General features: G+C 32.2%; 2 protein-coding genes across 8 annotated transcripts in view; one reads left to right on the forward strand and one right to left on the reverse strand.

Moving 5' to 3' along the window:
- Positions 1–15351, forward strand: part of Dh31-R (Diuretic hormone 31 Receptor) — a 188837-nt gene that overhangs the window by 153373 nt on the left and 20113 nt on the right. For all 5 annotated transcript variants that reach the window (XM_089075411.1, XM_089075410.1, XM_089075413.1 and 2 more), the window contains one exon: positions 9488–9594. In XM_089075411.1, coding sequence (XP_088931537.1) covers positions 9488–9594 — 107 coding nt within the window. The remainder of the gene's footprint in view (positions 1–9487; positions 9595–15351) is intronic.
- LOC105423168 (juvenile hormone esterase-like) overlaps positions 1–15351 on the reverse strand; it is a 42797-nt gene that overhangs the window by 10565 nt on the left and 16881 nt on the right. Inside the window, exon 1 of one of the 3 annotated variants that reach the window (XM_089075406.1) lies at positions 13485–14012. The exons of 1 other annotated variant lie outside the window; for it this stretch is intronic. Coding sequence is in view for 1 of the 2 variants with exons in the window: in XM_089075405.1 (XP_088931531.1) it covers positions 13247–13257 (11 nt within the window). In the remaining variant the exon portion in view is untranslated. Of the gene's footprint in view, positions 1–13246; positions 13423–13484; positions 14013–15351 lie in introns of those variants that run through there. One more of the 3 variants, XM_089075405.1, reaches the window with a different exon arrangement.

The raw sequence follows: 15351 nt of genomic DNA on the forward strand, positions 1-15351 counted from the left end.
CATTCTACATAGCGAAGAAAATCTTTATTACTATTTTGCAAAAAATAAATTAATTAACTGTGAATAATATCTTCTATAGAAACGTTTGGAGGAAAAAATAAATAAAAATCAACAATATGTAACATGATCGTTTGGAAACACATATTTACGTACACTAATGTGTTTGACAAACGTATAACCATACTGAGAAGAATCACACACTCCCTTTTTGTTATTATTCTTATAAATGTATTTAAGGGGCATATCTCCATTTTTGGCTTTTATATGATTGACGATATTTGCAATATTTATGTCAAGGTTTAATTAATGCGTTTAATTAATACCGATTTTTGCTTTCAGAGTTTTTATGACGGATAATGTCGAGTGCAACCATATAAACTTTGCGATGGTTTCTATGGATAGGTAAACGTTGTGAAAATCCGGGAGCAACGAAGCGAATATCGATTAGTTCCGCGTTAAAATGTACTCTCAACGTTATTCACCAAAAGCGAGCGTGCTTCTGATTTAAATCTGATTTAAGTTTCAATAAAAAAAAAACGAAAATTCGATAATCACTTAAGATCAAATAATTAAATTTGTTTCGAACAGCGTTTCCTAATATCGGATTTTTTCTCTTGCAAGAGAAAAAACATTTTACAAATTTAATAAATTTCTCACGCATTTTGTGAAATAAAATTCTTAGCAAAAAATTTTCCTCAATTTTACGACACTATTGGAAAAAATGTGTTGAATTTAACATAAATCACATTTCCCAAACGGTCCACTCAAAATTTTGTGTTAATTTAACATAATATGTTATGTGTTAAATAATAACACCGACACTATGTTAATATTTCAATAAAAAAGAAATGTACTCTTGATTTTAATTTGAAGTTAATTGTGTGTTACAATTAACATAATTTTTATAATAAAATAACGCGTCAAGATTCGAGACTGTACCGAAACCACACAAAGGATAATAACAAGTCAGCCCCATTCCTGTTATAGAATAAAACTAATATTTTTTTTTGTATAAATTTTAACATATTGAATAAATACGTACGAATTATGTTATTTTAACACATTTCTTAAATCATTTTAATAATTTTACATTTTATAATTATTAAGGTTAGTTAACATAGTAGACATGTGTTAAATTTACATATAAATATGTAGATTATTTAACATAAAAATTTTAACAAGGACCGATTTTTAACACAAATACAAAATGTTTTTTACTGTGTAATAGTGAAAATGGTTAACGGAATCGTGTCATCTTTTCCATACGTCGAGGACAAATATTAATTAATTCCACTTCCCTCTTTCCTGATCCATGATCTGTAAGTATCAAATTTGTAGTCAAGCGGTGGCTGTTCTCGAAGGGATGCAGTGAATTGATATATGTTAGCGTGTGATATCGCTCGAGTTATCGATCCTTCATGGGCAGCACCGCGACCGTTGTCGGCATCGTTGCACCGTGATGTATCAGTATCGGTGAAACAGGAACTTTCACACGGGCACTATGACGATATTAATAAAGTTTCGCGAAGCTACTCGATTCAGCTTGGAGTACTTTATATGCAAGATATCCGAGGTATAATATCGATCCGCAATCTACCATCGTATAAACCTCGCAAACGATCTCTTGGATCGTTATGCGTATGTATATCGCGTAAATCTTACGAATCTACTTCCAGGCTACTTCCAGGCAAATTTTTTTTCCCTCTTTCCTCGATCCAATCGTTACACAATATGCACAATCATCCTTTCTCGACTGTGCACCAATGGTCGTCTGATTGCATGACTTGAACAGAGGATTTTTTTTCGGGGGAAAAATATTTCGATACCAAACTTCCGACTCGACAAGTTTCGTGGAAATTTGCGTCAAAACTTGCAAAGTGCATCACCTGCTGTTGCAACGAGACTAGAGAAGAGTTTAGTTGCGTTAACTTAACTGAAATCGTGAAGAGAGATTTATTGAACAAGAAAAGAAGGATTTCAAGTAAAAATATAAGGCAGAACATAAATGAAGTAAGAATATTGGATGGGATATATTATCAAAATAACAAGCAGTCTCTCGATATTTTTATCACATTCTTCGATCTATCTTTCAATGTTTATTAAAACATTTTTTCAATTCTTCTGCGTGCGCTTTAAGCTTCATAACATCAATGCATGAAATATATTTTACTCCACTTTTTTTCTTAATTATTGAATACATATATAGTACAAAGTATTCTCTCAAATAATTAAATGTAAATATTATATTTAATTTTTTTACATGACGTTTAAAAAATACATGCAAAATGTATCAAATGCATAATTATATCTATTTGAGATTTTAAAATATCTTTGCGGATAGAATGTAAAAATTGATATATGGATTAATTAATATTCGATACAAAAAGAAAACCGAAATCTTTGGTGATTTAATAATAGCCGCTTTATGAAAGATCACGTTATGACAGGATTGATGAACAGAAAGGATTTTATGAACGGACACGCACTTAATTGCATTTGGTTGTCATCTCCGTGTCCCTTGGGAGCTCAAATATTAGTCTGGAGCTGTAGGGAATCTACTAACATTCATCACCTTCAGTTTCTGCTTTGATAAGATGTCAGTGAGGGAAGCAGAAAGTCATAAATGTGTTTAAAACTAATTTCTCCAGAGAAGGACAAATATATTTTGATCATATCATATATCAATTTAAATATATTATATACAAATTTTTTCTATATTATATATTGTTCTATATTATAATTGTTCTATATTATATATTATAATTGTTCTATATTCTATATTATATATTGTTTTGTATAATAAATTGTGTCACAGAAAATTTGTAATTATTTTTACTTTATTATTATTACATTTTCTTATATGTATTGAAGATATAATTAATATTATAGAAAACATATCTTGTGATAAATAAATCAAAGATTTGCACGCGTTATTTTTATAATAAATATAGTTTACATTTTTTATATTTTAACGCAAATTCACAAACGGTTTAATATTTAAAATTCGTTTGCTTTTAATAATTCTTTTATATTGATTGTTTTTTTTTAAATATTTTTTTGAAATATTTGTTTTGAATATTTTTTTATTAAATAAGCAAAAATTTTATACATTTTATTGATAAATGTTAGTATTTTTTCGTGATAATACTAGGCAAGAAACAAAGAAAAAAAGAAAAATATAATGTTTTATGCGAAATACGGATTTGTTCTATATGCCAGAAATGTTTTAAAGGATGCTCTTGTAAGAAAAGACGGTTATAAAGAAGAGGTTGTAAAGAACTTTTTTTTTATTTATAAAAATTTTTTATTTATAAAGAAGACTTTGATTCTTTATGAAATTAATACATAACGTCGTTTCATTTACTAATCTGACGAAATTAATCCGTGTTTCTCCAGAAAGAGAGTCATATCCTCATATTCTCGTATCCTTTTATTTGTTCTTCCGTTAATTGTTAATCTCGTTAATTAAAATGACCGCATCGTCCGGAATGGTTAATGGGTCAAAGATAGCATACCAGGTATGCTGATTTCGAGGCGCAAAAATAGCAACCCATGCGCGTAGGTAGGCAGGCGCAGTCCCTAGCGAAAATGTTATCGTCCAACGAGATCGCATTTCAGGAAACAACGGCCGCTAATGGTATTTCGTTATCTCCTTATTATCATGAAACGTGCTCTTGGATCGCCATTGCACTGCACTCTCCTGTGTCTTTTTTTTTACTCTTCCCTTTTTTTTCCTTTTTTCGCCTAGTGTTTTCCCAATCGTAGGTCGCAGGTGCGGTGCGCCCGACAAGCCTCGCTTTTATTCCGCTTTTATTCGGGAATTAAACGCCGGGAATTAAACTTCTTTTTTTTAACGAGCGCTTTGCCATTCTAATTTCGCGAATAAATCTTGCTGTGGCGGGACACGGCGAGAGTCCTGTGTTAAAGGCCACCACGTATATAGTATATATATATATATATATATATATATATATATATATATATATTTATATATATATATATATATATATATATATATATATAAGACGAACGCGCACATATATATGTATCTATATATATAAATATATGTGGAGGGAGCACATTTATATAGATATGTATATATATATATATATATATATATATATATGCGCGTTCACTTATGTATAATATATATATGTGTGTGTGTGTGTGTGTGTGTGTGTGTGTGTGTGTGTGTGTGTGTGTGTGTGTCAGGGTGTCCCACACTCGCGACCAAAATTTTTATAGCATATTTCTGACTTAAAAATAAGACGAAAATTCTAATACGAAAATGCCGAGGCTATAATAATTTTTAAATTAATAGCGATTAAAGTCAGCTAATCATAGAGCTAACATTTCGTGCGCTCAGACATGATGATATAACAAGTGATAAAGGCGTTACCACAAGGGCCCTCTTAACGTCAATCGAGATTATTATACAAATATATTGATATGATATACTATTATATTTTTATTATATAGAAATTATTTTTGCTTTTTTACGAAATCTATTTGTATATTACATACGTATAATTAATATCAGAACATATCACAAAATATCAATATCAATTCAATAGCGAGATATTACGACATATGTTAAGTATCGATATAAATAACGTTGAAATACAATGATAATGAAATAATTTCATTAATTAGACCATATCTAAGCATAGAAAATAAGTACACTGCCTATGCGTTGTATTTAATCGTAATCATATAATGAAATGTCAAAATTTGACATATCATACGAGAGAAGTTGTCTATGATATATCAAATTTTGACATAATTCTCTGTGCTAGAAGAAACAATTTTTTCCTTTAGCAAAATTGCGTGCGACAAGTAATTTTTAGTGGATCAGATTAAAAGTGACGAATAAGCGTATGTGCGTAGCGGTCAGGGCCGGCGCGCGTTCCTCAGGCCGGCGCAGCCTGGTATCTAATCTTTGACGACTTCACGTACTATATTGTTTAAAATATGATAAAAGTTAACAAAATAAATATTGTTTTTATCCTTTACGTAACAATTCAATAAAAAAATTATCTAATTTTGTAACATCTGAGAATAAAAATAAATGTAAATAATATGTAAATAATATGATGTATGAACTGAGCATTCTATTATTTTAATTACTGCGTAATTGCATATGACAATAAAAAAAAATACTGAATTGAACGAATACTTACGATTAATTAGATTACGTGAGTACGTAATCACGGAGAGTAAAAAAATTAGTTTTTTCATAATAGTGTTTAAAGATAAAATATTTAAATTTACAATTTAAGATATTTTGAGAGAAGTTTTCTCCTCATTTTCTCAGAAAAAATTAACAAAAGATTTATACAAAATATTTATCTTTATAATATTACAATAATTACATAATCTCATAACATTTCAATAACGATTGTACCGATATCTTGAAACTTTTTCGTATTTAATAAATGTTTAAAATTATTTCTAATATCTTGTATCAGAAAAGTTAAAAAAATTATAAAAGATTAAAATTATTTAAATAAAAAAGTATGAAAAATGATATTTATTAAAATAAATAATTTTGATAATTATGATCTAACTATGAATCGTTATGTAAATAATTGTTTTAAAAATGTCAAAAATATTATAAAAATATTTTAAATATTTTAAAATAATCGTATTTAAAGTATTATACATATTGCGAATGCTCTGCAAAAAATTTTCCTTCATAAAAAACAATTTGATTAAATTATTTATAATTGTTAAAAAGTTGAAAAGTTCAATTTCTCATTATTAAGCGTTACATATTCCGTTAAAAGGAACATCTTTTATAAATTTAAACTTTTAATCAGCTCTTTTCAGCGCTACAACTATTATTATTAAAACCTATAAATTTCTCAGTACATCACAAATGCTTATGAATTGTGTTTTCTACTTTATTGTTTTAATCATATAATCATATAATCAATAGAATGTTTTTTTTTATACAAAATATTAGAAATAATTTTAAACATTTACTAAATACGTGAAAAAGATATTCAAGATATTGTACAACCGTTATTGAAATGTTATGAGATTATGTAATTGTTGTAATATTATAAAGATAAATATTTTTGTATAAATCTTTTGTTAATTTTTTCTGAGTAAATGAGAAGGGGACCAAATTTCTCTCAAAATATCTTAAATTGTAAATTTAAATATTTTATCTTTAAACACTATTATGAAAAAACCAATTTTTTGACTCTTCGTGATTACGTACATGTAATTAATCACGTAAGTATTCGTTTAATTCAATATTTTTTTTTATTGTCATTATATGCAATTGCGCAGTAATTAAAATAATAGAATGCTCAGTTCACTATATTATTTACATTTATTTTTATTTCCAGATGTTACGAAATTAGATAATTTTTTTATTGAATTGTTACGTAAAGGATGAAAACAATATTTATTTTGTTAACTTTTATCATATTTTAAACAATATAGTACGTGAAATCGTCAAAGATTAGATACCAGACTGCGCCAGCCTGAGGAACGCGCACCGGCCCTGACCGCTATGCACATATGCTTATTCGTCGTCACTTTTAATCTGATCCACTGTAAAAACTACTCGTCGCACACAATTTTGCTAAAGGAAAAAGTTGTTTCTTTAGCATAGAGAATTATATAGTGTACTCCAAATGCGGAAGTTTTAGGACACCCTGTGTGTGTGTGTGTGTGTGTGTGTGTGTGTGTGTGTGTGTGTGTGTGTGTATCTGTATGTATATATATATATATATATATATATATCTATATGTAGATATATATATATATATATATATATATATCTTTTTAAAGCTTGGGTGGAGCTTTCAGTTGGGGAGAAGATAAATGTGATGTAATGACGGCGCCTGTCGGAAGGGAAAGATGCAAGAAAGGGGTGATGGACGAATTAAGGGCGGACATCGATATCTTACGCTCGGCATCCGGCGGGTTTGTAGGCGAGTCTTCCGACTTGCGCGATCGATCGACTCTCATCACGAAATAATGAGCGGCACACGAGCCGGCAAATAATCGTGCGCGTAATTTCCTCTCTCTTGTTCTCTTTCTTCCTTCTCTTTTTTCCCTTTCTCTCTTCCTGTCTCTCTCTCTCTCTCTCTCTCTCTCTCTCGCTCTCTCTTCGAAATGTTGAACATAACTGAGCTCTTTCCTTCGAACTAAATCTGAGCTATCCAGATCTGCACGTTTCTTTTACGAGGATTGTTGAAACAGATCTATTCAATTGAATTATCTGCACCATCGCGTGAAATTTACCAGCAATAAGACTTTCAAAACGCATGTTCGAATATATAATCAATATGCTACTGATAAAAATATTGATAAAAATATAAATACATTGTTGATAAAATAATAATATCACAGTTTTATCATCAGAGATATACTGTATATTTATTTTTTATTCTTACTCGATTGTTCATATTACTCGATTGTTGATTTAATTTTGACATTTAATTTTGACATTTTGCATTTCAATAGGAAGAACCAAATAATCGTAACATAAAATTGCATTGTTATTATCGACAATGCTTGTTGTAGAATTGATGAATGTCTTCACTAAAATGGGATCATGTTTCTAACGTAGTAATCTGGTAGGGGAACAAACGAAAGTATTTAATAACGTATGTGAATTTCATTGCTAATGATCAATTAGCGAGAAATAATGTATGAATTATTTTCAGGAAACGCGCGTGTTGTATCCTAGTCGGACAATATGTGATTACCATTTCAAAGAACACCTGAGAGGTGCTATCTGACATTTTGACTTATCGCTAGCCAATGATACACATATAATGATCTGATTTCTTTTCATTACGCCGATTAATCGTCCACTGCAAATCGATGCGCGAAACAGTCGCGGCGATATGTTTGGTGATTTTCGGAAGGCCGAAATAATAGAGGGAGGAAGGGAAGGCCGCAACGTGATCGCAGATCTAAACGAGACTTGAAAGCGAAACGAAAATAATTGCGATAACCAGAATTGCCAGTGGGCTTTACCGGTCCAAATTGCTTGCACGACGCGGTCACGGTAGTTTGGATGTATGCGAGAGAAAATTGATTTCCCACGAAGGCCCCGAACTGTTGGCCATTGAGGACACAGAGCTCCAGAGTTTGGACATGCCCGGCGGTATTACGGCGGCCCGCCATATTTTAATATTCCGTTGTTGTCGGAGCAAGTTACGCGCCGCATTATTCACTCACGTTGTACCGCGATGCATTTGTACGAGAAACGTTTATTTCGCTTTGCGCCATTTGTGGCGAATTACGGCGTAATACTCGAGGAAAGACTCGCATCGCTCAGTCTCTCTCGCGTGCGGCTACGCCATTTCTCGCCATCGCATCTTCGTAATGTACTTTCTCTCCCCCCTGCCCCTCCAGAACTCTCTTTACGACGAATGGAGTTTAATCGCTGCGCCACGCTTGCCGACACGGTCGTTTGTTTGCACAACTTTGAAATGCGTACACATAACGTAATATGCTAATTGAAAACGCTTATTGATAAACATCATCCACGAGAGAGCGGATGCGATCTCGAGGGTGTTAGAATTAAAGCTCACAGCAGATATGTATTACTTCGACGTTACTTCATTTCTGTCTTCTTGTTGTTTTTTTTTTATCCCCCGATGCTCATTTGAATCGAGCATCACGTCAATCTATCCATGAAACTTTTCAAAGATCAGAGATCGCTTCGGGTGAAGGAAAATGTAATTACGAACAGATTAGTTTTGGTTATATTGCATATATTTACTCCGGATATTTACCTCATCAGCTAATTAAGGGCAGAAAAGAGCGTGAGACGAGCGTTAAAACGCCAGGAGGCAGCTGCGCGAGCCTAAGTTTATTTTTCCTCGAAGATAAGTTTAATCGGGCGGCGTTTCGTCGGAATGTAAAGTTCAATTAAAGTTCAATTTGCATTTTGTGTTTTATTTGTGAACTATTAAACCATGGATTCGAAGAGAGGAATAATCCTGCCTCTCTATTCGCTTAATGGGCGGACTCTTGGTTCTTCATGCGACGCCGCCGGCACACTTTTTACAAACTACTCTGCATCAGGAAATTTTAAATTAGCTTGTTGTTTCGTTGGAATGGACGGAAGTTTGAACGAACTTCGACAAGAAGTGGACGTAACTTTGTGAATGATTACGCAGTCTCAACGTTAGAAAATACATTTCTTCTTCCGTTTCCGCTTCTCCTTTAAACATTGGCGAATGTGCTAATCGTAATATAAATCTTATAGTAAGTTCTCTTTCCTTTAAGATTATGTATTGTCATGTTTACTCTTTTACGTTTGAATAAGCTAGAAAGCTAAAAAAAAATTGACGGATTTTTAATGAAGAATGGCGCAGAGAATGACTATGCGAAATTCTATCATTGGTAGGCGTGCCATTAAAGTTCGATAATTAAGAAATCGATAAATTTCGATACTCTTAATGTTATTACGCTACACTCTCCATTTAATAATCCAATAATTTCCGTGTTACAGTGAAGGCGCACAAGTACTGCGAGTTGAACGGCACATGGTTCCGGCATCCCGAATCTAATCAAATATGGAGTAATTACACAACTTGCGTGAACCTACAGGATCTGAGCGTGAGTTGTTTTTTTAATGTACTTGCTTCCGTTCGCGTAAACAAAATAAACCGGCTGGTCAAAGCTGGTCTCGCTAGTTTTCCCGTGTCAAAGAGACGGATTATCGAGGAACATTGCCGCGATCGCAGGAAAGCGCGAGCGCGAGCTTTGATGATATCTGAAAAATTCGCTGGTTAAAACCGTCGTCGGACGGTACGGGGCTTATCCCTCTGGGAAATAACATATAAGTCCTCACACGCGAACCCCAGTTACATCCTTTCAATCCCGTACGAGATGTCGCCGCTCTGACACGGGTTCGATTCCGCGTTATTCTGCCTGAAGGCTCGCGATCAACCGGCTCCATATATTCTCCCGATAGCTAATATCGTTTGAGCGAACAAGGACGCGTTTGTTGAAATATTTGAAAGACACGCACGCTGCATCCGACAGGGAAGGTATTACTTATTTTGCATCGCGACGTTGCACAAAGGAACAATTTCAGCGATCACGCGACCTCGCAATCTGCCTCGTAACGATACGGACGATACGGCGCCTGCTACATTATTCGTTTGAGCATTATTGATATTTCGGCCGTTTCGCATAATAACGTTACGGTGGAAGTAAGAGGGTAAAAAAAAGGTTTCTCATGATTTACATTCGAAGAATTGATTTCTCGTCGCTGCAACTGTCACGGCTGCTCTCGATGAAACGGATTTATGATGCGCGCGCCGGAAAAAGAGAACGCGAGCCATAGAAATGAAACAAGCATGAAATTGTCCTGAATTTTCCAACTTCTGTCAATACGCGGATCCTCTTTAACGCGGTGTCCTTTTAGCGTCCGGTATCTCTTCCAGGTATTTCCGATGTAGCGAAACCATTCAAGCGACAAAGCGATTTATCCGTTGAGACAAATGGATTTTATAACGCGATCACGTAGGTGTATGACCTCCGTGCTGTTGGTCTCGCGCTTTACAGATTTTTCGACGTCGCTCTTATGGGATTAATGCCGGAAAGCAACGCGCCTTTGACGCGTGAGACAGTACGATAATACGATGAAGCGTTTCCCGCTTGCGAGGAACCGCTTTTACGTAACGCCATCCATGTCAACCCTTCTCACTGTACTTGACGAGCCGCGCTCTATTCATTAGGACCAGCTTCATTTCGGTACCAATACACACAGCGTGATCATCCTTTAGAACGTGTCCCGTCATAGACGCGCCTGTTGAACCTGTTCTCTCCTACTGTATCCATCACGTCGTTGCAAAGACATTTCACTTCTAACGCGTGTTGACATCAATGTCGATACTCGCGCCTTTTTCGTCGCGACACTACTGACATTGCGAACATAATACTCGCCATGGAATTCCTTTCCGTCTTTAGGGTCAAATTCTTGTAGCAAACTTTTCAATATCATGTGAAACGAGAAGAGTGATTCAAAAGAAGCGAGTAATGCTTTTAAATTTTGCGAGAAAATATATGGAGCTTGTGAAAAGAGTGAGAGAAATAGATTCACTTATTAAATATACAGGGTGGCTCACATAAACACTATTACAAGTTAATAACCTTGAAAATATTTGTCGCACTAAAAATTGTTTATGAGAAAGTTTCATGTATTCGAGGAACCTTTCTAACTACGTAAATAAAAATTCACTCCATCTCCCCCTTGAAGGGGTAACTTTATAACTTCAAATAGGACCTTCTATACATTACATACTTGGATTCTACGGGTAAAAACAAGTAAATTTTATCCGAAACATTTTTTTGAAAAATGCTTCTATCAAAAATTATAAACATTGAAACTTTAAAGTAAAGAATATTCAAACTAATGGTAAAACTATAAATAAAATGGTAAAACTATAAATTAAATAAAAGACTTCATAGTTTTTTCTGTTTTTTATTTTATTAAATGTTCAAACTATTGATCATTCACAATTAAATATTTATTAATTCTTTCAACATTTTGTTTAATTCTAGGTAACATTTCTAGGATTACGTTAGCATTAATAAGCTTCATGTATTTTTCGTTTTAAATCTTTATTCGTCATAGGTGGTTGAGCCATGACTTTCTCTTTGATATATTCCCATAAAAAAATAGTTCAAAAGTGTAAGGTTAGGTAAACGAGAGGGCCATTGAACAGGACTTTCCCGACTTAATAAATGTTTAATTGTTAATGGTCAATAATTTATGGTTTTACCATTAGTTTGAATATTCTCTACTTTAAAGTTTCAATATTTATAATTTTTGACAGAAGCATTTTTCAAAGAATGTTTCAGGTAAAATTTACTTGGTCTTTCCCATAGAATCCAAATACGTAACAATTTATAGGAGGTTCCATTTGAAGTTATGAAATTACCTCGTTTCCTTTCAAAGAGGAGAAGGAGCGAATTTTTGTTTATGTTAGAATGAGTTCTCGAATTCGAGACTTTCTCATGAACAATTTTTTAGTGAGATAGATATTTTTAAAATTATAAACTTGTAACACTTTATATGAGCACTTTGTACATGAGAAACAAGAATAAAATAATTCTTTAAAAAATTGAGAGTGGATATAAATTTATAAAAAGATAATTTTCAAATATTAATTCTTTTAAAGAATTATTATGTTATTTTTATTGTTATTTAATTATGTATATATAAGAAAAGATACTGGTAGCATAAAAGAAATTTGAAAAATCGTGTTGTTTGATGCTTTCTAGATAAACAAATATTACGTTTAGATATATGACCGTACGTACAACTATTCAGTTTTGTCTCAGATTTTAGATATCGAATTTTCCAAGCTATCTAAAATATAAAATCGGAATGTCTCGCATTCGGATTTTATTCCCTATTGCATGTCACATGAAAATTCAAAACAAATTTAGATATTACCATGTTTGCACATTCGCATAATTACAATTTACGTAATAAGGAAAAAGACGAATGTCGCGCGAATTCACGCGAATTGCAGTTATTTATAAAGACTTGAAAGTGCAGACGCAGAAAGTGCGAAATGGTCAAAAATACTCCATCGCAGTGCTCTATTTTATAAATAATGATAAGATGCGCGCACTTATCTTTCGGGTCCACAGAACGAGAGTCAGACGACTTAGCGGAAAAGCTTGGGAGAATATATTTTTGCATGTACCATTTTCATTCTTGTCCAGCTAGGTAATCTACCTGAGTGATTTTTACCCGAATAATCTTCCTCAAATCTTTTACCTCTCGACAACTATTTTATAGAACACGAAATTGCAAACGGATTCATTAGTGATCCGCTAATGATATGCCGCCACAACCGAGTTACCTTTGTACGCGCATCCTTTATCTATCTCTCGTTCCCTTTTCCTTTTCTCTTTTTTCTCTCTCTTTTTTTTTTTTTTTTGCAAATTACGTGGTGATACATTTACTTCTCGCAGAGATGGCGGTCTATTCCAGAGTTTTTAATTCACACGTATCTGACGTGAGTTGAATTCTCGTCGCATACGTGCTGTTGCATTTTCAAATGAAACCGATTCTTTGCGCTCGTAGTGCTGCGACGGTACGACAAAAGCCTTTGTATTCGTTCCCGTACACAACGAACACGTTTACATATGATCATCGATTCGCATTTCTAACATCGGCAACATCTGGACTAACTCTAAGATAAATATTATCGTAAAACCAGGAAACAGCTTATGCAAATAAACGCACTTAAAATGCATTGGACGGTAACGGTTGTGTACTGAATCAGTTCCGTCCTCCGAAAGTATGTAAATTGATTGAAATTCTCATCGGCAGTATTAACTTGTTCGCTTTTGTTTGGCAATCATTTTAAAAGGAAATCATTTGCAGCGTATTTATTACCTAAAAGCGCTTTTTACAAAATTACATAGAGTGCCCTGTAATTGAAAATATAATATAATCAAAAGTATGATGTACGTGAACTTACAATTTCAATGCTACTTCGATGTCGATATGTGTGATATTTTGAAGATTTCCTAGAAGAAATCACTTTAAAACGAAGGAAGCCCAAGTTTGAACAAAGTTTCACAAGAATTTGTATGACAAATGTTTATTACAGTATCAAGCAGTGGAAAGAACTGAAAATGGACAAGTTGCACAACTTGATTATAAAGTCTGTTATCAAACGTTATCTAATATTTGCATGATATTGGCCTTGAACTTTTCTTCGCGTATATGCATATATATTATGCATTTGAATAATCTTCTAATTTACAATTTAATTATTATAATCTATGTTTAAATATAGAATTAATGATAAGTAAAGTCCTACTAGTTTAATTTGTATTTAATAAACAAGATTTTGCTATCCATTCGCAGTTTCGAAATTTAATTCTTGAAAATTTCTAAATTTCTTAAAGCCGGCACACCAGAGCAAGCACTCCAAAACTTTTTTTTAACTTTTAGAGTGAACATTTTTGTGGTACCGTAATAGTGATTATATATGTCATTGGAGTTCGCTTTTATTTTATAATACTTAGATAAAAATTTTGAAAAAATTCATATATCTCTTTTTCGAGATCTTAATATCTAAGATTTTATGTAATTAAGTTAGGACAAAGATATTGGCAAATAATTTATTTTTAACATTTTCTAAAGTAATTGGGGAAAAAAAGATTTGACATTTTTGGAAATTTTTAATTTAAAAAAAAATGAAAATAAAAAATTCTCTTTGGATTATTTAGTTCAAATTTTGTACTTTATGAAAAAAAAATATACCATATGTAATCTTTTTCAGAAACTCTAATTATTTCGTAAGTTAAACATGATGTCTTGTACACGAAATATAAAGAATAATAAACACACCAGATAATAAACACGTCAATGAGATATTAGACTTTGATCATTCAATAATCAATATTGAATGTTTAAAATGTACTAATGACAGTGGAATGTCACAAAATCTTATCTACTAAATTATTATTACTTTCTTAATATTTTCTTAATTATTTTCTTTCTAATTATTATCTACTAAAGATAATATATTTTGATGTCATTATGTATAACGACATCGTATGATGTTTTTTTGTATAAAAAATAAGATATATTTCACAATAATTATGTATTTAAACATTTATAATTAAAAAACGAGTCTTAATTGCAATTTTTTATTCTTAATTTCTATTTTATTTCATCATCTAGAAGCACTCCTTATTTGTCACGCGCGCGCGCGCGCGCGCGCGCGTGTGTGTGTGTGTGTGTGTGTGTGTGTGTGTGTGTGTGTGTGTACAATTTGTTTTGCCTTTCCAAACTTTCACAGTTCCATATAAACTTTATAATCAATATATAATATAATCAATTTATAAATCATGTATTAATGATAGACGTACATAAAAATTATTAATAATTAAACTAATACAATATAAAGTATAAAAATTAAAGTAATACAAAAAACATTTGCTACTAATGTCAATAAGCCATACTTTGAAATCACTTAATTCTTTAACAACAATTACATATATTATTTACATATATTAAATAATGAATTGCAGGAATAGAAATATAAAGATGAATGTTCAATAAAATTTCCAATGATAAAAATATCGCCCGTTATTGTTTTTATTATATTATGTTAAAGACTTATACTATTACTTAAATAAAACTTATAGAATTTAAAGAATACTTTTTTTTATAATGCAATCATAATTGTATATTATAGGACCGAAATATTATGTCATAATGGCGAGACATAATGTCTCCAAGAAGATATTAATAAAATGATTATCATTGACCGTCATTTTTTGATCACGTCATTAGTACGAAACATGCCTTGTATTTGATATCTAAATGACGCC

This window comes from Pogonomyrmex barbatus, unplaced genomic scaffold (assembly GCF_055798465.1).
Source record: "Pogonomyrmex barbatus isolate J1 unplaced genomic scaffold, ASM5579846v1 scaffold19, whole genome shotgun sequence".
NCBI lineage: Eukaryota > Metazoa > Arthropoda > Insecta > Hymenoptera > Formicidae > Pogonomyrmex > Pogonomyrmex barbatus.